Source organism: Oncorhynchus masou, chromosome 30 (genome assembly GCF_036934945.1).
Source record: "Oncorhynchus masou masou isolate Uvic2021 chromosome 30, UVic_Omas_1.1, whole genome shotgun sequence".
Classification (NCBI taxonomy): Eukaryota; Metazoa; Chordata; class Actinopteri; order Salmoniformes; family Salmonidae; genus Oncorhynchus; species Oncorhynchus masou.
Window position 1 is genome coordinate 6703720 of NC_088241.1, and position 24487 is coordinate 6728206.

Consider the following 24487-nt stretch of genomic DNA (forward strand, 5'->3'; position numbering starts at 1 on the left):
GCAGATGTATAACAAAAAGAAGGCTTTATCAATTAGATTTGATCAATTGATTGATTTATACCCTAATGTGTTAGGACTGAATCAGTGATAAGAATCAAGTCATCTGGGATATGTGTGATGGATGCATTGTGTTTACATGGAACGACTGTGGACTGTCATGCATGCTATGAATGGTTGGACTCTGTCCTTATGGGGTGGCATTTTCTAGATGACAGACAATAGAATGGTATCATGTTTTTGTTTGTGTTTGTGTTTGTGTTTGTGTGTGTGTGTGTGTGTGTGTGTGTGTGTGTGTGTGTGTGTGTGTGTGTGTGTGTGTGTAGGTGAATTTCTTAGCCCCCTCTCTCACCATCCCCGTCAGGTCTCTGCAAGTACATTTTTCCTGGCCCAGGGTTCCTGAAACCAAACACGGTTCATTTTGTGACTTGTTACTGTATCGCTGATATTGATTTATCAGTAGGTCATTATCAGTATATCAACCAGGCTTTTGCACCACTGTAAAGTTTATATCCTGCTTTTTTCCAGAGGAAATAAGTAGACAAAGAAAATACAATTGTTGCTATTTACACTTGTATCTTTTGGTTCTACCTTTCATGTTTTATTCCCCTGATAATAACAGGTGAAAATGCTTAGGAAATCAGTTCCTAAAAGCTACTGAGCCAAACCCACAGAATAAACTCACTCTCTCACCTTCTTTCTCTCCTGTGCTGTGTCACTATGGAGATTGAGGAGGGGTGGGGGGGACCCTGTATCAACCAATCACAATTTGGTTAGTGGGGGGGGGGGGGGTAAACCTTCCTCTGTCCTTCCCCCTCCATATTCCCCACCCCTTCTGAATCACAGCGGCACAACATCCCATAATACTATGTCTCTGTAATAGGAGCCTGCTGCCCATAAAAGGGAACAAGTAAATAGTCTAGTGTGCCTTCTAGTCTGTCTTCTTTCCTTGATCTGCATTGATGTGCAAGAAATGGACAGGTGAGAGAAACTCCTTAGTATGCACCTACAGTACATTGCTTTCACCTATCCTGTGTTTCAGGTCAGTGCAGAGATTAGGAGAGGAGACCTTTTTAGACTATTGAGATGCACCTATGTATAGTAGCCCTCTGAGCCAACCCCTGGAGATGAAGGTTGGGGAGGGATTGGGGGCAAAGGAGGCGGTCTGAAGTCAGACAGGTAGACAGACAAGTGATGACAGCTGGGATAATGAAGGAACACTGCTAGACGGGGGGGGGGGTTAGACACACACACACACATGGCACACGCGGCACACACACACATAGGCATACAGACAAAAAAGGGACAGGTAAGACAGACAGACAGACAGACAGACAGACAGACAGACAGACAGACAGACAGACAGACAGACAGACAGACAGACAGACAGACAGACAGACAGATCCTTAAAAACGTAGAACAAACACCTGTCCAGTAGATATGTCTTCTGGTGCTGTACTAAATAGCCTGGGATCCTACTCCCTCTACAGGTCAAGTGCACTGACTGTGCCCTGGAAGCAAGAGGCCCTACACCAGAATGATCTCTGCCTGGATGGGATTTAATTAGGTATGTTTCTACTGGGGTAATGGTCATTTGAAATTCACATTGTTTTTATTGTTTAGCTGTACAGTGTATGTCTTCCAGGTATGACTGTTATTGTTGAAAAGGAGTTGCCACACCAAACCTGGAGGGAACCCAATGTCTCTCTACACCTGTCTGCCAGTGTATCTAGCCCAGGTGTAGTGAGCCATTACTCTCTCTGTCTTTCTGACTGCACACCTCATAGCATTTCCCCTCGCCATGACCCCAAGCACCAATGTCTGCGATTGGATGTTCTGTTACCCCCCCAAAACCACACACCCCACCTTCCGTTTCATAACACCTGAATCCCATAGTATTCATAGCACCCTACATACACACACACGCACACACATTCCACTCTTATCCCCCCATACCCGCACACTCTCCCCTAGCTTCCCCCTCTCAGGCCTCTGTCTGTCAACCTCTCTATCCCATAATACTCACAATCTCCTCCCTTTCTCTCACAGCCACCGCCACCGCCACCCCACCCCACCCCACCCCACCGCCTAACAATGCATCTATCCCATAATATTCAGAGCCTCACACACTGCCCCCACCCTCCACACATCTGCTGCTCACCCCCCACCCCTCTAACACATCCATCCCATAATATTCACAGCTCCCTTCACCACCACCCATGCACAGAAACACGTTATGAGAGCAAGCACACTGTCTTATGGTAGTTTATTCAGCAGTACTAATATACTATGCAGCCCCTGTCCCTACAATGGAAATGGGTAGCTTCAGAAGATACCTCCCTCTCCGGTGGGTGTGCCTTTACAGTAAATGGTAGCGTCTAAGTCAGATATGACTGCTTTGTTCATACTCAGGCTGAGAAAACAGCTAGCATTTCCCCTGGGGGGAGAGAGAGAGAGAGAGAGAGAGAGAGAGAGAGAGAGAGAGAGAGAGAGAGAGAGAGAGAGAGAGAGAGAGAGAGAGAGAGAGAAAGATAGAAACAAAGACAGAGATACAAGGAGAAATAGTTACCACCAGAAAGGGTTGAAAAAAGGAGGGATCACATTTCCATCCCATAATAACCTAAGAGAAGGCTTTGCGATAGAGTTCATGGTTGCCAAGGGTGACCATGGGGGATTGAGGTCAGCTTGCCATCCAGTAATAATCAGCACACTATGAGATAACAATACAGTACAGATATCTGGATGGAGTGGCAGCGCAGCCCTACCTGTTATACTAGCTACATCACAATGCTATAGGGCTGAATTTATATAGCACTTTTTCAATCACTGGAACTCACGCCAATATCCACCACCAATGTGTACTCGTGCCCCATCAGTTGTATTTCTTTGTAGAATAAAAGTATCCAAGATATAGTTTTTTATACACAGAATTAATTCAAAGATATTGAATTTGGCCACAGTTACCCCTTTGAGGTGCGCTGTGCATAACACCTCTGACTGCACCACCCGCCTGGATGTTAGGAAACCTCTAAGAAGTTACACAAACTACTAAATAGGCACGGGTGTTGAGGGAGCTAGACAATCAGAGTGTAAGTGAGGCCATCTATGATGATAAAAAGGGCTCCAACGGGAGGAAAGACAAATAAATTGAGGGGATGTTATTTACGAGAGAGGGGTGAAGGGACGGAGGGATGAGCACAACGGAGGCGCCGGACGTGACAGTGGCGAACCCATCGCCATGGCATTGCTGGGGGATACAGCGGAAGACGTCACTGAGAGAAATGGCCAGACACAAAGGAGGAATACGACATGGAGTAGAGTTTTAAAAAAGGAGGGAGGAGGGAAACAGAGAGAGGGACTGTTCAAATGGCGAGAGAGAGAGGTTCGGGGAGGTGGGAGGTGGAGCCAACCCAGAATTAGCTTATTTATTTGTTTGTTTGGAGAGGGCCTCGTGTCATTGGGTTCAGGTAGACTATGGTATGCCATGCCATCATTATAGGTCGTAGGGCAGGGGTCAGATGGGCAACAAGGGCCTCATACACATCTTTCAACGAGTTAACCAAACACTGTTCAGCACTATTACATTAACTAGATAGGTGTATAAGTGATAGGCATAGGCTACCAATCCCATCCCTGGACAGCCAAAGTGTGCATGTTTTTGTTACTACCTAGCACTAAAACACCTAAATCAACTACTGGAGATCTAACACAAGTAATAAGTTAGTTAACTCAGGTGTTCCAGCGCTGGGCCGGAATACACCCCAGCAGCAGGGGTATCCCTACGCACGCACGCACACACAGAGTGCTGTACAGGACCATAAGGGAGCACCAACCCCTCTCCCTGAACTCTAATATCAGAGTTTCCCTCTACATCCCTGAATGTTCCTTTCGGCCCCCTTTCCCTTTACCCCTTAACCTCAGTTTAACACCCCAGTAGTTTCTCTTCCTCCCTCCCTCCCTCCCTCCCTCCCTCCCTCCCTCACTCACTCACTCACTCACTCACTCACTCACTCACCACCACCACCACTCACTCACCACCACTCACTCACCACCACCACTCACTCACTCACTCCCTCCCTCCCTCCCTCCCTCCCTCCCTCCCTCCCTCCCTCCCTCCCTCCCCCCTCACTCACTCCCTCCCTCCCTCCCTCCCTCCCTCCCTCCCTCCCTCCCTCCCTCCCTCCCTCCCTCACTCACTCACTCACTCCCTCCCTCCCTCCCTCCCTCCCTCCCTCCCTCCCTCCCTCCCTCCCTCACTCACTCACTCACTCACTCACTCACTCACTCCATCCCTCCCTCCCTCCCTCCCTCCCTCCCTCCCTCCCTCCCTCCCTCCCTCCCTCCCTCCCTCCCTCCCTCCCTCCCTCCCTCCCTTCCTCCCTCCCTTCATCCCTCCCTCCCTCCCTCCCCTCCCTCCCTCACTTCCTCCCTCCCTCCCTCCCTCCCTCCCTCCCTCCCTCCCTCCCCCTCCCTCCCTCCCTCCCTCCCTCCCTCCCTCCCTCCCTCCCTCCCTTCCTCCCTCCCTTCATCCCTCCCTCCCTCCCTCCCCTCCCTCCCTCCCTCCCTCACTTCCTCCCTCCCTCCCTCCCTCCCTCCCTCCCTTCATCCCTCCCTCCCTCCCTCCCTTCATCCCTCCCCCCTCCCTCCCTCCCTCCCTCCCTCCCTCCCCTCCACTTTCGTGATTTATTTGCCTCAGTTCCAATATTTGTCGCCAGTGTGCTTTCCTCCCCTTGTCTAAATGTCACCCCTTCTTCTAAGACAATATAGAGAGGCAGAGAAAGACCGAAGGAGAGGGTAAGTACGGGGGAGATAGAGGGGGGTGTGGGGAACTCGTAAAAAGAGCAACAAAGTTTGGGAAGATTAAACATTAGGTAAGACACTTTCTCACATACATATATACACAAAAAAGCTTAGTGTCGCAATTCCTGGACGAGGGGTTGGTGTAGTCATCTCTATATCAAAACACATTTTATTTGTCACATGCGCCGAATACAACAGGTGTATTACAGTGAAATGCTTACTTACAAGCCCTGAACCAATGCAGTTTTAAGAAAATACCCCCCAAAAAGTAAGAGATAAGAATAACAAATAATTAAAGAGCAGCAGTTAATAACAATAGTGGGGCTATATACAGGGGGTACAGAGTCAATGTGTCAATGTGTGGAGGCACCAGTGTCGAGGTAACTTAGGTGATTATGTACATGTAGGTAGAGTTATTAAAGTGGCTATGCATAGATAATAACAGAGAGTAGCAGCAAAGTAAGGGGGGGGGCAATGCAAATAGTCTGGGTAGCCATTTGATTAGCTGTTCAGGGGTCTTATGGCTTGGGGGTAGAAGCCGTTTAGAAGCTTCTTGGACCTAGACATGGCGCTCCGGTACCGCTTGCCATCCAGTAGCTGAGAGAATAGTCTATGACTACAGTGGCTGGAGTCTTTGACCATTTTTAGGGCCTTCCACTGACACCGCCTGGTATAGGTGTCCTGGATGGCAGGAAGCTTGGCCACGGTGATGTACTGGGCCATACGCACTACCCTCTGTAGTGCCTTGCGGTCGGTGGCTGAGCAGTTGCCATACCAGGCAGTGACGCAACCCGGATCAGGATGCGCTCAATGGTGCAGCTGTAAAATCTTTTCAGTCTCCTGAGGGGGAATAGGTTTTGTCGTGCCCTCTTCACGACTGTCTTTGTTTGCTTGGACCATGTTAGTTTGTTGGTGATGTGGACGCCAAGGAACTTGAAGCTCTCAACCTGTTCCACTACAGCCCCGTCGATGAAATTGGGGCGTGCTCGACCCTCCTTTTCCTGTAGTCCACAATCATCTCCTTTGTCTTGCTCACGTTGAGGGAGAGGTTGTTGTCCTGGCACCACACGGTCAGGTCTCTGACCTCCTCCCTATAGGCTGTCTCATCGTTGTCGGTGATCAGGCCTACCATTGTTGTGTCATCAGCAAACTTAATGATGATGTTGGGGTCGTGCCTGGCCGTGCATTCATGAGTGAACAGAGAGTTCAGGAGGGGACTGAACACGCACCCCTGAGGAGCCCCCGTGTTGAGGATCATCGTGGCGGATGTGTTAATTCCTACGATTACCACCTGGGGTGGCCCGTCAGGAAGTCCAGTTGCAGAGGGAGGTGTTTAGTCCCAGGGTCCTTCATCTTCTGCTGGGTATGTCATACAGGCCACTGTAACCACTGCACGCTTCAGTCAAACACACAATGTGGCATCACTGAGAACCTGTAGCTAGGGCCACTGAATGAACAGAGACATATGCTGACAGGTGCTTTTAAAGTTCTTGGAAACTGGTGGGTACACACGGACGAACACATGCACGAACGTATGTGCACGCGCACACACACGGTCCGGGTCACATATTATGTCTTGTGCTTAACATGCACAGTGGAGCCCATGCCATTCATCTGTGTCAATGTTAATGTACTGTAGTGTAACCATTACACAGTGTCCCCTCCCTCTGACTGCCACCCTACATCTCTTCTCTCTCTCCCTCCCTGCCTCCCTCACTCTCTCCCTCCTTTATAACCCATCACTCCCATCTCACCATTCTCACTCTTTCTTTTGGTCTTTTACGGGACTGGACACACATTCGTTTTCTTAACGAGGGGAAGCAACCAAGGGACAAACAGCAGAGAGGAAAAATGTTTTTTTTACATATTAACCTATCGAAATCTTAGGGGCTCTTTTGGATGTTGAGTTTCCCTTACTTTTGTTCTTTGTGTTATAATATTAGTCTCTTTCTCTCTCTCAAACATTTTCTAGAGAGAGAGAGAGAGAGAGAGAGAGAAAGAGTGAGAGAGAGATAGAGAGAGAGAGAGAGAGAGAGAGAGAGAGAGAGAGAGTGAGAGAGAGAGAGAGAGAGAGAGAGAGAGAGAGAGAGAGAGAGAGAGACGGGAAACAGACAACAAAAAAAGTGTCATAATTTTGATCACTATCTGCCAAATTATTGTAAAAAGTAATTTTATTTGGTCAAGAACCATACTATTTGGATATGACCTTTTTTATTTTCTAATTTAGTTGTTTTAGACGTGTACCTGGATTACTTTACATGACAATACATTCCTATAGGCATGTTTGTGCCATCACAGAGGTGGAAATTGTTCATCTATAACATTGATACCGTTTACTGAGAAATTTGATTGTATTTTCAATCTGGTCAGACACATTTCCAAAGAGAAAAACTACTGGACAGAGCTGGACATGAACTGGTAAGAACCCACGTTTATTACTAAGCTGCACTCATCCAGAGAACTTGTTATGTATTATACATAGCATTTTTCAAAGAAAATGAAATAGCACCCTCATCTACAGTCTTGATCACAGACCTGATGGTTGTGAATGAGTTGTAAGAGGGAGAGATGAGCTTCTCCGACAGAACACATTACTTAACTAACCAGGTCGACCTTCTCCTATCTGCAGATATGAGGGGATCATCCCCAAGCTCGGAACCAGAAACATAGAACTAACTGACATACTGACGGACAACGAGGCATAACTGTGGAAACGGGCAGACTGCCGCCCAAGGACACTCACTGACCCACGGAGACGGACAGACAGACAGTCTGATGCCAACTGTCTCCCCTGTCAATCTCACGGCACAACTCCTCCTGCTGTTGCTATGGGCAACCCACCCGACCATGGCAACCAACTGGCTGTAAGTCTGGCGTTCTGGGAGGGAGAGAAAAAGAGAGTTTGTTTGTCATGCTATAACTTTTAAAAGATGGTGACGTGCCTCTAAATCTCTTTCTGTCGCTCCCCTTTCTCTCTTTGTCTCTCCCTTGCTGACCTTTTCTCTCTTGTCCTCTCTCTCTTTCTCCCTCCCTTCACTGTGTCTTCTCTGTCCCTTTGGTCTGCTGGTGTTTCTCTTGTCCTCTCTCCCTTCACTGTGTCTTCTCTGTCCATTTGGTCTGCTGGTGTTTCTCTTGTCCTCTCTCCCTTCACTGTGTCTTCTCTGTCCCTTTGGTCTACTGGTCTTTCTCTTGTCCTCTCTCCCTTCACTGTGTCTTCTCTGTCCCTTTGGTCTACTGGTCTTTCTCTTGTCCTCTCTCCCTTTACTGTGTCTTCTCTGTCCCTTTGGTCTACTGTTCTTTCTCTTGTCCTCTCTCCCTTCACTGTGTCTTCTCTGTCCCTTATGTCTGCTGGTCTTTCTCTTGTCCTCTCGCTCTCTCCCTTCACTGTGTCTTTGTCCCTTTGGTCTGCTGGTGTTTCTCCATCCCTTTTCTTTCTCTTTCTGAAACCCTGTCCCCTGTGTTCACTCCTCTTTCACCCATCATTGGCTCTTTTGCCCATTCTCTTCCTATCCCTCTATCCTTATACTCTATCTCACCCCTTCTCGCCATTTACCCCCTCGCTCTCCCTCAATCCCCATCTCCCCCACTTTCTCTTCCTCTATCTCCCCCTCTGCCCCTCCCCTCTCTCTCCTGCATCTTCCCCTCTCCCCCTCTTTATTTCTCTCAGCTCCCTGGCAAGGATGCCGCGCTCACGGCCCGTGTCGGGTGCTGCCCTCTGTGGGCGGCTGAGGGGACTGTCCGTGGGGCAGGTGGGGGTGTGCAGGGCGCGGGGAGAGGTCATGGAGTCTGTGCGCAAGGCAGCCGAGATGGTCATAGAGGAGGTATGAATCTGGGGCAGAACTGTCATCGGTTGTGTTACAAAAGTAGTAAAGTCCATGGGGAAGAGTTTTTTAAGATCAGCCATTTGTATTTATTATTATAATTATGGATCATCTTCTTCCACTTTATCCAGCATCATTAACATCCCCTCATCTGTACTCAGTAAAGTATTAAACAATTGCACCAGTTTGACCAAAGTTCACTCTCCTCAGCACCTATGTAAAATGTCTATCTGCCTGTCTATATGAACCCCGAACCCTTGGTCCCATTGGCTTGGCTGTTGGTTGGATCAGTGCCAGCACCAGTTTCGTAATCGACGTTGGAACTGCTCCACCACCCCACGTGGAGTCAACGTGTTTGGTAGAGTCATGAGCCAAGGTGAGGACAGCAGGGCCTTTCTAGTTACCACTGGAAATCTGTGGTTGTACCACAGTCATTAACATGCTGGTAACAGAGAAGCCATTCATTCCACATGGCTGAAATCAGAAGGACTAAGGACAGGTGTTGACATGGTAAATTAGTCCATTGCTGTCTTGAACTCTTCTAAAAACCAGGCACGCGTGAGGCAGCCTTTGTGCACGCCCTGTCCTCGGCGGCGGTGGCGGTTGCAGTGACGCGAGGCTGCAGCCGGGGGGAGCTAGAGCGGTGTGGCTGCGACAGGAAGGTCAGAGGGGTCAGTCCCGAGGGTGAGTCTGGGGTGTGGGCCTCTTATCCTCTGTCTACGCTTGTGTCTAGACATCGGTCTATAGGTCTGTCTCTCTTTCTGTCTGTCAGTTAAACTTTGTCTCTATTGTCTTGAAATACATAGCAAGAAAATGTGCAGATGCTGTCAACATCTTTCTGTCTGTCCTGCAGGTTTCCAGTGGTCTGGGTGCAGTGATAACCTGTCATATGGTGTGGCCTTCTCCCAGACCTTTGTGGATGAGACGGAGCGTGCCAAGGGGATGTCGGCAGGGAGACCCCTCATGAATGTCCATAACAACGAGGCTGGACGGAAGGTTGGTGGCGGTGGGGAACTCTGATGACATCATCAATCTTCACTTCTATTATCTTTTTTCCTTGTTTCCTTTGACTTCCTGATTGTTCTTTTGCATTCCTCCATCCCCAGGCTATTCTCCATAACATGCAGGTGGAGTGTAAGTGTCACGGTGTCTCGGGATCCTGTGAGCTGAGGACCTGCTGGAAAGTCATGCCCCCATTTCGGCGCGTCGGCGCCGTGCTGAAGGAACGCTTTGATGGAGCCACAGAGGTACAGCCATATATTTGGGATATTATCTTCATTATTCATTTAATAGGTGACAAACCATTGGAAATTAGTGTTTTTACTGCTTCCAGTCTTTTTAAAATCTCTAACATTCAACAAATACCCCCACTCACCCAGGTGCGTCTGTCCCGTATCGGCTCCAGGACAGCCCTGCTGCCCCGGGACCCCCAGGTCAAACCTACCGCCGCCAGGGACCTGGTGTACCTTGCTGTCTCGCCAGACTTCTGCCGTCTCGACCCCGACAATGGGATCCCCGGGACAGCCGGCCGACGCTGTAACGGTGAGATTCAGTCACAGCAGCAGCACTGGGATAAAGCTGTTTTGTATGTTCACATCCTTATTTCCTTTCCTCTACCTCGACTACATCCTCCCCTCCCAGGCACCTCCCGGCTGGCCCCAGATGGCTGTGAGCTGGTGTGTTGTGGGCCAGGGTACCGGGCAGGCCGGGCTGAGATGGTGCAGCGCTGCTCTTGTAAGTTCTCCTGGTGCTGCTCGGTCCGCTGCCAGCAGTGCAAGAACACAGTGATGATCCACACCTGCCGAGAATGAACCCAGAGCACTGAGCAGACACGCAAGAACCTTACGCCTGGCCAGACACTCTAGAACACTACCCAGACACAACACTGTCCAGACACTCTAGAACACAACAGTACCCAGACACTCTAGAACACAACACTACCCAGACACTCTAGAACACAACACTACCCAGACATTCTGGAACACTGCAATGACCAGACCAGTGGAGGCTGCTGAGGGGAGGACGGTTCATAATAATGGCTGGACCAAAGTAAATGGAATGGCATGTGTTTGATGTATTTTATACTAGTCCACTAATTACGCTCCAGCCATTACCACGAGCCTGTCCTCCCCAATTCAGGTGCCACCAACCTCCTGTGGACCAGACACTCTAGAATCAGGGTTCCCAACCTAGGAGGCGCCAATGTTTCTTTTGGGGGGGGGGGGGGGACCTCCCTTGACATAAGGGGTATTTTTATTTTTATTGTTTACACCTAAAACAACTCATAAATCTTTGATGCTTTAGGCTAGAAACAAGGGGTAAAATTCCCAAGGAAGATGCAACTCTGGGAATATCTTTGGTTTGTCTCTATGACATTCAGAAACTGAGTTATGACCTAAAGTCAAGGAGTCAAAGAAATTGGACTTTGCTTGGGAAGTAATCTTATACAATGTGTGACTCTGTTGCTATCAATTGATCTATTCACTTTCTGTAAATGAGAATAGCTATAATTAAATTGAGGGTCATATACATTTAAAAAAAACATATTTGGTAGCGGAATAACATTTTGGGAAATCGGGTCAAGACTTTATTTTCCTTATGCATTATTATTCTAACCATTAAAAGAGCCTACCTAAAATCCTAGGTCCCTGAAATTAAACAAAGTTACATTTTTCAAATGTGAAAAGTGGGGCCCTGGGGGAAAAGGTTGTATAACACTGTCCAGACATTGTTTGGGCTGGCAGCATAGCCTAGTGGTTAGAGCATTGGACTAGTACCCGGAAGGTTCCAAGTTCAAATCGCCGAGCTGACAAGGTACAAATCTTTTGTTCTGCCCCTGAACACGGCAGAACTTTGTTCCTAGGCTGTCATTGAAAAAAATAATTTGTTCTTAACTGACTTTCCTAGTTAAATTTTTTTTTAAATTATAGAACACTGATGACATGTTCTACAAAGTTGACCTGACTCTGGCCGTGTGGATAGTACAAGCCAGTGCATTATGAGAGTGAGGACCTACGCATGACAGAAACCTCTGCAAGGGAAGGGTGGAATGGCCTCTCCCATTACCTCTAATGCCAGAAAGTAGAGAGATACTAACAAGCATTACATTTTACATTTAAGTCATTTAGCAGACGCTCTTATCCAGAGCGACTTACAAATTGAGCATGGAGAAAAAAAGCATGGAGAAAGGAAACTCGCTGCATAGAGCAATATTAACACTACCATTGAACATATTACACGCATGATGTACTCTTTCAACCTAGACGGATGATGCAGCATTGCAAGTCAGCAACCTACGCTGTGTAGGTGATTGTCTAGATCATAATGGCACACAGCCTACAGCGAGCACACACACAATTAACTTAAACTGACAAAGCACTTAAAGCCGAAATTAACCTCAACTAACAGGGAAATTATTACAGCCCTTTTCTTAAATCGGTTTGATTTCAGTGTAGTAGGTAGTTGCAGTCTTTATACATTTACTGTATTTATGAGTCTTTTGCCACTATTATTTTATTTATTTGTGCATCAATCATCCTGTGGCCCCTCCTACCCCTCAGAATCCACCAGTAAGGAAACCTGTCCCTTCCGCCCAGTCCATCTACATCCATGTTGCTTTAGTCCAACGCTTCTGTGAAACAATTGTGATGCATGTTGCTACAGTGTTCTGCAGTCAACTTGATCAAATAAACTTGTTTTGACGACAGTGTCTTCTATGATGTGTGCTGTATAGGTCACGTGAAACATATATGGAAAAATAAGAATTACACACTAACTCAATGACCAACTGTGTCAGTTACACTATTTTATTACAAACATTCTGCAATTACAAACATTCAGAAGTTGACTAGGAAAAGGTTATAATCTCACCATCATTGTTTTTAATCAAGATTAAGTTCAGCTATTTAAAATATTACAGTTGAATTTGTTATACTATCAACCAATCACAATCAAGTTGGTAGTCAAGCAAAAAAACTTTTTTTATTACGCAACAAAAAAATATAATATACGCTAAGAATTTCCCCAAAGAAAATCATAAAATGAATACATCATACATGACACAAAGAGATAAAAAAAAAATCATGTAAATTCAGTTCTCTGTGTCGCCTGCAGAGTACAGTCAAATCTGAGGCGAAAATGCACTTGGTGTGTCCCAAAAGGAAAAGTGACCATTCTAGCATGCTAGCCTGGTTGGGAGTGGAAATAAATCTTGTGTTCTCTCCCTCCCTCCTCAAAGTAGCAACAAAAGAAAATGTCAATGAAGTGTTTCCCCAAGGTACTTATTTAATTTAAGCTAGGCACAAAGGCAACATGACGGGCAGGTAGGAGAGCCCGCCCCACCGAAGTAATGTCAGGGTAAACACTGCAGATGTCTAAAGTGTATCTGGAGGAGACTAGATGAAAGTTCTGTTGATTCCTTCCCCTCTTGTATTCTTTACTTGAATGACCAAATCGCTCTCCTCTCCTTTTTTCAAAACATATTAAGAAGGCACAGTGCATGAATGTATTGGAGTCTCGATGCCATTTCATCTCCTTCCTTTTCACTCTTTTTGTCCTTTTCAAGCTGTTGATCTGCTTCTCGTAATTGTAACCAACTCGCCCATTCTTAACCCTGCCCCTCTACCTCTCCTTCTCTCCTCCTCCCTTTATAACATTCTTAACCCTGCCCCTCTACCTCTCCTTCTCTCCTCCTCCCTTTATAACATTCTTAACCCTGCCCCTCTACCGCTCCTTCTCTCCTCCTCCCTTTATAACAGGACACAGCGTTTCTTGGATTTAGTCTCAGGAGGTTCCAAAGCTGCCAGGATGGCCTCGTCAAACACGTTCTTCAGCCCCCTCTGAGAGAGAGAGGAAATAGGGAGAGTTTGCATTGACTTTTCATGGTTAATAAATGTATTCTAACCTATTTTGTGAAGTACATCAATGTTTCAGCCATCATGGGTCCTTATCAGTCCTTTTCCCCTCTAACCATGTAACATTATCCTTGGCTTCTTACCTGCGTGAGGGCAGAGCACTCCACATATTTGACGGCCCGGAGGTCCCGGGCCAGCTTGTCTCCGCTCTCAGGGGACAGGGGCCGCTGTTTGTTCTTGGCCAGCTTCTCCACAGTGTTGCTGTCGTCCCTCAGATCCACCTGGGTGCCCACCAACAGGAAGGGTGTACGAGGACAGTGATGGGAGATCTCTGGAACCCACTAGAGGGGTCAAAGGATACACAGAGGTCAGAGTGTGTACAGAATCAGTTCATATGCTCAATTCAAAATCATTTTTACATGTTAGTCATTCAGCACACTCTTATCCAGAGACTTACAGTTAGTGCATTGATCTTAAGACAGCAAGGTGAGACAACTACATACCCCAGTTGTAGGAAGTACATTTTTCAGCAAAGTGAGTGCTAGTAGTGCATGGTCTTTTTTTCCCCCTGAGCTAGCCCCTAGCCATTCTGTTTGCAGATATCAACAGAGATCGATGTAAGCCAGGAATGGGCAACTGGAGGGCCGCGGATCAATTTCTCAAAATGTGTTTTAAAAATAAAATAAAAATTGGAACTCAACTTACTGTCGAGAGTTACAATAGTATAATACAATTTGCCATTTTTAAATGTGGTTGTGAATCAGGATTTTCTTGTGTTATGTTAGTCACTGACAGTCACTTAATTAGCCATGTCAGCTAAGATTATTTAGATTGGTAAGTTAGTCTTGCCATCTGAACTTGTAGTAATCATGGTCGACCAGGAGGCCCCCATTAATTTTGCAAACATTTCTCTCTACACTACGGCAGTGTGTAGAATTTAAGAAACTTTGCTGTAAAACTACACATTTTTCTACACCCTATGGCAAAATTTGTAGAATTGCATGAAATGTTCTCAAATTGTAAAATCTTCTCTCCGCCCCATGGCAAAATGTATAGTATTGAAGCAAACTTACTTTAAAACTGCAACATTTTCTCTACACTCCATGGCAAAAATGTGTAGAATTGCAGGAACTTAACTAAAACTTCAATGTTTTGCAGCCGCCTCTGCGGCCCCATCAAAGTTGCCCATTCCTGATGTAAGCAATATGAGGATGACTTCACATAGCCTTTCAATGGGCTTTGGGAGATCTTCTGCCATAACAGAAGGTGAAGTGGCTCAGGAAAGGGTTCAGATCCATCATCTAGAAGTTTCTCTATGGGTAATAATACAAGGTAAAAAGTTAAGGTGTGGCGACTCAGAGACCAACACCGACCTTCTCTCGGACATTCTCAAAGGATGAGGGTGAGACGCAGGAGAAACAGACGAGGAAGACGTCCGTCTGTGGGTAGCTGAGAGGTCGCAGCCTATCGTAATCCTCCTGACCTGAGACGACCAATCAGAGGAAGAGAACGCTGTGACAATGAAACTAATGTGATATTGAACGATTCAACTGGTTGAGTTGCATTTACAAGACATCATATGTTTTCAAGAATGAACAAAGTCAGACTAGGATTTAGTTGTAGCACAGACGGCTTAAAAGGATATACAGACAAATTAAAAATTGACAGAGACAGATTACCTGCGGTGTCGAAAAGCCCAAGTGTGTAGGGTTCCCCTCCGATCATCACCGTCACTGCATAATTATCAAACACCTGCACACGAGACACACAAAATAATGAGTAAAAGTTCAAGGGATGTTACCCATCTAAAATTATTTGATGAAGAAAATGTAAATCAATAAGCTAAATGTAAAAAAATATATATTTAAAACAAAGTTCAAAAAAAGGTTCAAGTGACCACAACTGGCAGGCTGGTTATGGTGTTAAAGCCCATTCTACCCTCCCACTCAGCTCTCTGGACATCACCCCACTGACCTCCACAGTGTTTAGGGTGCGACTTGTCTGCCCCTATTTACACACCCTCCCCTGCCCACCTCTTACCGTAGGCACGTATTCTGAGGGGAACTTGTTGGTTGTGTAGGAGATAAGTAGACAGGTCTTTCCTACAGCTCCGTCCCCCACCACTACACACTTTATTGTCTGCATCTACTCATAGAGAGAGAAAGAAAGACATAACAAAGTAGAGTTACTATCTCATGAAGGACATATTTGAGACCTTGCTTGTGACTCCACAAACTAAAAACAACATAACAGCAGCACCCCGATTAGCAATAACACTGTCTGCCTGGCCTGCAGCCTATTGATGTACAGACAGGTGATGTTCATGGTGTGTTAGGCTAATGCTCAAAACAAGGGCATCTATTGATCATCAAACCACAAATGACACTTGACCGCATTGGAAACATGTTGATTGTTACAAATGGATCCTTTATGAGGGGGAAGAACTTCTACTAGTCAACAGAAGGAGGTAGAGACAGACAGGTAAACAGACAGGGGTCCAGACAAATCAAAATATGCCTGGACTACGCCAAAAAACGTGTCTCTGTGACACACTTGTTGTTATGTAATAAAAAGTTATTTCCAGTTACAGCTAGACAAGATTTACTTCCGCATACTTGCATAGCAAAGATATGACAAGGAATGGGAAGCGACATGATGTACTGTCATGAATTCTTGTTGCGTTTTGCCTGATTTAAGATTCTAATTTCAAATCGTTACTTCTGCTTAATAATTAGATTAACACATTAGTAAAAGCAACTCTATACCTATCTGCTTTTAGCAACGCTAGTATTCCACACTTGTGACGCTAGGAATTATCTTGCAAAAAAAAGCGATATTCCACCGGAAGCCAGAGGTTAAATAACGTTATGTTTAAACTTACTCTGCCGATTGTCCTTCGGGTTAGTCCTTATGCGGGGGGGAAATTGAGAAAAAACATCCACTATAACATAAATAAAAACATACTTTCCAAACGTGGGTCAATTGTAGGCCCACTTTCTCTCCGCTTACTTCATGTCAAAATAAGAGTCATGCACGTGTGCCATACATGCACAAAAAAAGCAAGATCTTGTTGGGGATTTTTATTTTGACATGTAAGCAGAGGAACTGACCTCGCTGAGGAACTACATGGGTCTACAACAGACCCACGTTGGGAAATGCTGGTTATTATACGTTACAATATATGTGTTTTTTTTCTCTTACAAATTCAACCCTGCATAAGGTCCATGCCTACAGACAACCGAGAGAGTAAATTGAAATTAACTGTATAACTTCTGGCGAACGAGGCGGGTTTTTTACAAGCTAATTCCCAGCAACGCTAGTTTGTAAATGCTAGCGTTGCTAAAAGCAGCTAGTCTATACCTAAACATGTGAAAAGGAAATGGCTTCTCTTATGAATAAACAATCGACTCTACCGTTATGGCTTATAACTAACTTCGGCAGACAGCAAGTGAACTGGACAGCAGGGCACCGGACATAGGCTGCGTTTAGACTGGTTGACTAATTCTGATCTTTAGACCAATCAGATCAGCAATGGAAAAAAAAATCTGATGTGATTGGTCAAACGACCAATTAGTGGAGATAAAGGTGGACCTGCTTGTCTAAATGCACCCATAATTCCCAGGGGGAAAAAAATGCATGGACCGCAAGCATGCCATTGGATAGCTACAGATTGTTACACCAAATAATGTGATTTAACCATAGATGTTGGGGATCCATTACTAGGAGTTAGTTACAGGTTAGGTACTGTTTGGCGTAGCACAGAGAATTTTCGACCAACCTTAATTTGGCAACACTAAGATGGCGCCGTACACATTCATAACTGAGAATTGTCTCAATTCAAACGCACTACCTGCAACTGGACACAGACATTTTAGAATATACATGTGTGACCGAATTAACAACGAAGTTTGTAAAGATTATATCACTAAGGTTGGTCAAATTCTCTGTGCTAACGTTACAGCATACAGTAACCTGTAACTCCCAGTAATGGATACCAACTATTTGGTTTCACGCATTATCTGGTGTAACAATCTGTAGCTAGCCTTTAAAGCCTCAGTCAGTCTAAAAATGAAAGTTAAACCTTACAATTTGTTCTACACTGTATGAAGTGTCAGGCAAAATGTAACAATTTCATACCAAACGTTAGCTACCGGCTACTCGGGAGACATTAACGCATATAACTAGCCAGATAATTTTGGGTAAAGTTATTGTCATAAAACATTTCCGACAGTTGGTTATTTTGTACAGTCCGCATATCATGAAAGTTTTCAAAGTTATGACAATGTGGATTGGCTGGCAGGCATTGCCCCTCGGTTAGCCTGTGATTACTAATTTCCTAAAAAGTCGCTTATGGTCGTTAACAATTCAACGTTTCTTACGTGAGTAGGCACCTATATATAACGATGGCTTAATCTATACTACAACTGTCTTCACATTTATTCAACTAAAACAAATGAATTATACCCGTTTTCAGAAAAGTACTCACCGTTTTCTCCGGCAATTAGGCGTTGGTTACATCCGGGTTTGACTAGACCACTTCTGCGCAGCTGCGAGTGAGGATTTTTTTTTTTCTTCGTTTTTTCCCCCGGTCCTTGTGACAGTACTGCCACCTACCGAAAATAAATACAATGAAATCAAATTGAATGGTCGCATACACATATTTAGCAGATGTGTTTGCGGGTGTAGAGAAATGCTTGTGTTCCTCGGTCCAACAGTGCAGTAGTATCCAGCAATTCACAACAATACACACAATCTAAAAGTAAAATAACGCAATTATATAAATATTAGGACAAGCAATTTCAGAGTGACATTGACTAGAATACAGTACAATACAATATATACATATGAAATGAGTGGAACAATATTCTAAATATGAATAAAGTGCAATGTTTTCCATTAATACAAGTGACCAGGGATTCCATGTCTCTAAGGTGCAGGATTGAGTGACCGGGTGGTAGCTGGCATCTAGCCAGTAGTATGTATGACAGTGACTTGTAAACAAAATATCAACAACAAATAAATCAACTTCATAAACGTGACTTAATCCAATGGGTGGAATGGACTGGAGTGAAAACTGAACCCCATGAGGATAGCAGTACAGTGGAAATGCACACCATCTAAAATCCTAAAAAAAAGTACTACAGCTGCACCATTGAGAACATCTCGACTGGCTGCATCACTGCTTGGTATGGCAACAGCACCACCCTCAATCGCATGGCGCATCAGTTCATTATTTAGTTCATGATTATTTCACTCATAATTCACTGTATATAAATTCCAATGGGTCAGAAGTTTACATATATTAAGTTGACTATGCCAAACAGCTTGGAAAATTCCAGAAAATTATGTCATGGCTTTAGAAGATTCTGAAAGGCTAATTGACATAATTTGAGTACATTGGAGGTGTGCCTGTGGATGTATTTCGAGGCCTACCTTCAAACTCAGTGTCTCTTTGCTTGACATCATGGGAAAATCAAAAGAAATCAGCCAAGAACTCAGAAAATAAATTGTAGACCTCCACAAGTCTGGTTCATCCTTGGGAGCAATTTCCAAACGCCTGAAGGTACCACGTCCATCTGTACAAACAATAGTATGCAAGAATAAACAACATGGGACCACGCAGCTGTTATACCGCTCAGGAAGGAGACCCGTTCTGTCTCTTAGAGATGAACATACTTTGGTGCGAAAAGTGCAAATCAATCCCAGAACAACAACAAAGGACCTTGTGAAGATGCTGGAGGAAACATGTACAAAATTATCTATATCCACAGTAAAACGAGTCCTATATCGATATAACCTGAAAGGCCGCTCAGCAAGGATGAAGCCACTGCTCCAAAACCGCCATAAAAAAGACAGACTACGGTTTGCAACTGCACATGTGGACAAAGATCGTACTTTTTGGAGAAATGTCCTCTGGTCTGAAGAAACAAAATTAGAACTGTTCGGCCATAATGACCATTGTTATGTTTGGAGGAAAAGGGGGAGGCTTGCAAGCCGAAGAACACCATCCTAACCGTTAAGCATGGGGGTGGCAGCATTATGTTGTGGGGGTGCTTTGCTGTAGGAGGGACTGATGCACTTCCCAAAATAGTTGACATCCTGAGGAAGGAAATGTATGTGGATATATTGAAGCAACATCTCAAATCAAATGAATTTATAAAGCCCTTCTTACATCAGCTGATATCTCAATGCTGTACAGAAACCCAGCCTAAAACCCCAAACAGTAAGCAATGCAGGTGTAGAAGCCCGGTGGCTAGGAAAACCTCCCTGGAAAGGCGAGAACCTAGGAAGAAACCTAGAGAGGAACCAGGCCAGGTGGAGATTATAACAGAACATGGCCAATATGTTCAAATGTTCATAGATGACCAACAGGGTCAAATAATAATAATCACAGTGGTTGTCGAGGGTGCAACAGGTCAGCACCTCAGGAGTAAATGTCAGTTGGCTTTTTGTAGCCAATCACATTCAGAGTATCTCTACTGCTCCTTCTGTCTCTAGAGAAAACAGCAGGTCTGGGACAGGTAGCACGTCCGGTGAACAGGTCAGGGTTCCAGAGCCGCAGGTAGAACAGTTGAAACTGGAGCAGCAGCACGGCCAGGTGGACTGGGGACAGCAAGGAGTCATCAGGCCAGGTAGTCCTGAGGCATGATCCTAGGGCTCAGGTCCTCGGAGAGAGAGAGAGAAAGAAATGACAGAATTAGAGAGAGCATACTTAAATTCACACAGGACACCAGATAAGACAGGAGAAATACTCCAGATATAACAGACTGACGCTAGCTCCCTGACACATTAACTTCCTAGTTTATGCTGCAGTAGTTTAAGCTTGGTCGCAAATGGGTCTTCCAAATGGACAATGACCCCAAGCGTACTTCCAAAGTTGTGGCAAAATGGCTTAAGGACAACAAAGTCAAGGTATTGGTGTGGCCATCACAAAGCCCTGACCTCAATCTTGTAGAAAATTTGTGGGCAGAACTGAAAAAGCGTGTGCGAGTAAGGAGGCCTATAAACCTGACTCAGGTACACCAGCTCTGTCAGGAGGAATGGGCCAACATTTACGCAACTTATTGTGGGAAGCTTGTGGAAGGATACACAAACCGTTTGACCCAAGTTCAACAATTTAAAGGCAATGCTACCAAATAATAATTACTAATTGAGTGTATGTAAAGGGTGTTGTCCAGGATCACGCCAAGGTTCTTAGCGCTCTGGGAGGAGGACACAATGGAGTTGTCAACCGTCATGATCTCGCCATCACGGTTGACAACTCCATTGTGTCCTCCTCCCAGAGCGCTAAGAACCTTGGCGTGATCCTGGACAACACCCTGTCGTTCTCAACCAACATCATGGCGGTGGCCCGTTCCTGTAGGTTCATGCTCTACAACATCCGCAGAGTACGACCCTGCCTCACACAGGAAGCGGCGCAGGTCCTAATCCAGGCACTTGTCATCTCCCGTCTGGATTACTGCAACTCGCTGTTGGCTGGGCTCCCTACCTGTGCCATTAAACCCCTACAACTCATCCAGAACGCCGCAGCCCGTCTGGTGTTCAACCTTCCCAAGTTCTCTCACGTCACCCCGCTCCTCCGCTCTCTCCACTGGCTTCCAGTTGAAGCTCGCATCCGCTACAAGACCATGGTGCTTGCCTACGGAGCTGTGAGGGGAACGGCACCGCAGTACCTCCAGGCTCTGATCAGGCCCTACACCCAAGCAAGGGCACTGCGTTCATCCACCTCTGGCCTGCTCGCCTCCCTACCACTGAGGAAGTACAGTTCCCACTCAGCCCAGTCAAAACTGTTCGCTGCTCTGGCCCCCCAATGGTGGAACAAACTCCCTCACGACGCCAGGACAGCGGAGTCAATCACCACCTTCCGGAGACACCTGAAACCCCACCTCTTCAAGGAATACCTAGGATAGGATAAGTAATCCTTCTCACCCCCCCCCCCCCTTAATGATTTAGATGCACTATTGTAAAGTGGCTGTTCCACTGGATGTCAGAAGGTGAATTCACCAATTTGTAAGTCGCTCTGGATAAGAGCGTCTGCTAAATGACTTAAATGTAATGTAAATGTAAACTTCTGACCCACTGGGAATGTGATGAAAGAAATAAAAAGCTGAAATAAATCATTCTCTCTACTAGTATTCTGACAAAGTGGTGATCCTAACTGACCTAAAACAGGGAATTCTTACTTGGATTAAATGTCAGGAATTGTGAAAAACTGAGTTTAAATGTATTTGGCTAAGGTGTATGCAAAATTCCGACTTCAACTGTAGCTAACAGAATGGCTGCACGGACTATCTGAGTTGACCCTTGAATTTAATTTTGTTTTGTTTTGCACAGTCACAGTATTCTACACACTCACTGACACTCCAACACACACATACTGTAACATGCACACACATGTATACTGACTTTAGACAGTCTTGATGCCTATTCGACTTACTCATATGCATACAGTCCATTCTGAAAGTATTCAGACCTCTTCACTTTTCCATATTTTGTTACGTTACAGCCTTATTATAAAATGGATAAATAAAATATGTTCCTCGTCAATCTACACACAATACCCCATAATGAAAAAGCGAAAATAGGTTTTGATGAAAAATGGAAAAAAAACAGAAATACATTATTTACATAAGTATTCAGACCCTTTGCTATGAGACTCAAAATTGAGCTCAGGTGCATCCTGTTTCCATTGATCATCTTTGAGATGCTTCTACAAATTGTAGTAAATTCAGTTTATTGGACAGGACATTTTTTTAAAGGCACACACCTGTCTATATAAGGTCCCACAGTTGACAGTGCATGTCAGATCAAAAACCAAGCCATGAGGTTGAAGAAATTGTCCGTAGAGCTTTAAGACAAGATTGTGTCGAGGCTCAGATCTGGGGAAGGGTACCAAACCATTTCTGCATCATTGAAGATCCCCAAGAACACGGTGGCCTCCATCATTCTTAAATGGAAGAAGTTTGGAACGACCAAGACTCATCCTAGAGGTGGCTGTCCGGCAAAACAGAGCAATCGGGGATAAGGGCCTTGGTCTTGGAGGTGACCAAGAACCCGATGGTCACTCTGACAGAGCTCCACAATTCCTCTGATGAAACCAAGATTGAACTCTTTGGTCTGAATGCCAAGCGCCACGTCTGGAGGAAACCTGGCACCATCCCTACGGTGAAGCATGCTGGTGGCAGCATCATGCTGTGTGGATGTTTGTCAGCTGCAGGGACTGGGAGACTAGTCAGGATAGAGGGAAAGATGAAAGGAGCAAAGTACAGAGATCCTTGATGAAAACCTGCTCCAGAGCACTCAGGACCTAATGACCTTCCAACAGGACAATGATCCTAAGCACACAGCCAAGACAATGCAGGATTGGCTTCAGGACAAGTCTCTGAATGTCCTTGAGTGTCCCAGCCAGAGCCTGGACTTGAACCTGATCAAACATCTCTGGAGAGACCTGAAAATAGCTGTGCAGCGACACTCCCCATCCAACCTAACAGAGCTTGAGAGGATCTGCAGAGAAGAATGGGAGAAACTCCTCAAATACAGGTGTGCGAAGCTTGTAGCGTCATACCCAAGAAGACTCAAATCAAAGTTTATTTGTCACGTGTGCCAAATACAACAGGTATAACCTTACAGTGAAAGGCTTACTTACAGGCTCTAACCAATAGTGCAAAAAAGGTATTAGGGGAACAATAAGTAAGTAAAGAAATAAAAACAACAGTTAAAAGACAGTCAAAAATAACAGTGGCGAGGCTATATACAGTAGCGAGGCTACATACAGACACAATTAGTCGGGCTGATTGAGGTAGTATGTACATGTAGATATGGTTAAAGTGACTATGCATATATGGTGAACAGAGAGTAGCAGTAGCGTAAAAGAGGGGTTGGTGGGTGGTGGGACACAATGCAGATAGCCCGGTTAGCCAATGTGAGGGAGCACTGGTTGGTCGGCCCAATTGGGGTAGTATGTACATGAATGTGTAGTTAAAGTGACTATGCATATATATATGATAACAGAGAGTAGCAGCAGAGGGGTTGGTCGGGGGGGGGGTACACAATGCAAATAGTCCGGGTAGCCATTTGATTACCTGTTCAGGAGTCTTATGGCTTGGGGGTAAAAACCGTTGAGAAAACGTTTTGTCCTAGACTTGGCACTCTGGTAGCGCTTGCCACGCTGTAGTAGAGAGAACAGTCTATGACTGGGGTGGCCGGGGTCTTTGACAATTTTTAGGTCCTTCCTCTGACACCGCCTGGTGTAGAGGTCCTGGATGGCTCTAATCGCTGCCAAAGGTGCTTCAACATAGTACTGAGTAAAGGGTCTGAATACTTACGTAAATGTGATATTTCAGTGTTTTATTTTACAATACATTTGCAAAAATGTCTTAACCTGTTTTTGCTTTGTTATTATGGTGTGTTTTGTGAAAATGTATATATATATTTAATCCATTTTAGAATACGGCTGTAACGTCCCAAAATGTGGAAAAAGTCAAGGGGTCTGAATACTTTCCCAATGCACTGTGTCTACCTCTATCACTCAAGTAACCCTGCACATTGTAAATATGGTATTGGAACTGACCCTGTATATAGTGTATTACCTTGTGTTCTTATTTTTATTTCTCATGCATTTTTGTTCTAGCTTGTGTTATCTTAAGAAAACAAAATCCAGAAAATCACATTGTAGGATTTTTAATGGATTTATTTGCAAATTATGGTGGAAAATAAGTATTTGGTCACCTACAAACAAGCAAGATTTCTGGATCTCACTGACCTGTATCTTCTTCTTTAAGAGGCTCCTCTGTCCTCCACTCATTACCTGTATTAATGGCACCTGTTTGAACTTGTTATCAGTATAGAAGACACCTGTCCACAACCTCAAACAGTAACACTCCAAACTCCACTATGGCCAAGACCAAAGAGCTGTCAAAGGACACCAGAAACAAAATTGTAGACCTGCACCAGACTGGGAAGACTGAATCTGCAATAGGTAAGCAGCTTGGTTTGAAGAAATCAACTGTGGGAGCA

The 24487-nt window shown here is 45.2% G+C and overlaps 2 protein-coding genes across 2 annotated transcripts; one reads left to right on the top strand and one right to left on the bottom strand.

Moving 5' to 3' along the window:
* The first annotated feature begins 7452 nt into the window (after positions 1–7452).
* LOC135521922 (protein Wnt-4-like) lies at positions 7453–12391 on the top strand. The gene is made up of 8 exons (XM_064947738.1): positions 7453–7661; positions 8465–8618; positions 8910–8994; positions 9171–9302; positions 9472–9614; positions 9725–9865; positions 9998–10160; positions 10260–12391. Exons 1-8 carry the CDS (start codon positions 7573–7575, stop codon positions 10427–10429), a joined length of 1077 nt encoding a protein of 358 aa, XP_064803810.1. The 5' UTR covers positions 7453–7572; the 3' UTR covers positions 10430–12391.
* Positions 12392–12403: 12 nt separating this feature from the next.
* On the bottom strand, positions 12404–18047 carry LOC135521933 (cell division control protein 42 homolog). The gene is made up of 6 exons (XM_064947752.1): positions 17958–18047; positions 15512–15616; positions 15151–15223; positions 14845–14954; positions 13615–13812; positions 12404–13456 (listed from the first exon to the last, which is right to left on the bottom strand). The coding sequence occupies exons 2-6, from the start codon at positions 15614–15616 to the stop codon at positions 13367–13369; spliced, it is 576 nt and encodes a 191-aa protein (XP_064803824.1). The 5' UTR covers positions 17958–18047; the 3' UTR covers positions 12404–13366.
* Between the last annotated feature and the right edge of the window lie 6440 nt (positions 18048–24487).

Coding starts and splice junctions, on each gene's coding strand:
- LOC135521933 (XM_064947752.1), bottom strand. CDS start 15,616: ATGCAGACAATAAAGTGTGTAGTGGTGGGGGACGGAGCTGTAGGAAAG. Junction 15,224..15,511: donor CCTCAGAATACGTGCCTACG/GTAAGAGGTGGG, acceptor TCTCGTGTGCAG/GTGTTTGATAATTATGCAGT. Junction 13,457..13,614: donor AGTGCTCTGCCCTCACGCAG/GTAAGAAGCCAA, acceptor TCTCTCTCTCAG/AGGGGGCTGAAGAACGTGTT.
- LOC135521922 (XM_064947738.1), top strand. CDS start 7,573: ATGCCAACTGTCTCCCCTGTCAATCTCACGGCACAACTCCTCCTGCTG. Junction 9,303..9,471: donor CAGAGGGGTCAGTCCCGAGG/GTGAGTCTGGGG, acceptor TCTGTCCTGCAG/GTTTCCAGTGGTCTGGGTGC. Junction 10,161..10,259: donor AGCCGGCCGACGCTGTAACG/GTGAGATTCAGT, acceptor CTCCCCTCCCAG/GCACCTCCCGGCTGGCCCCA.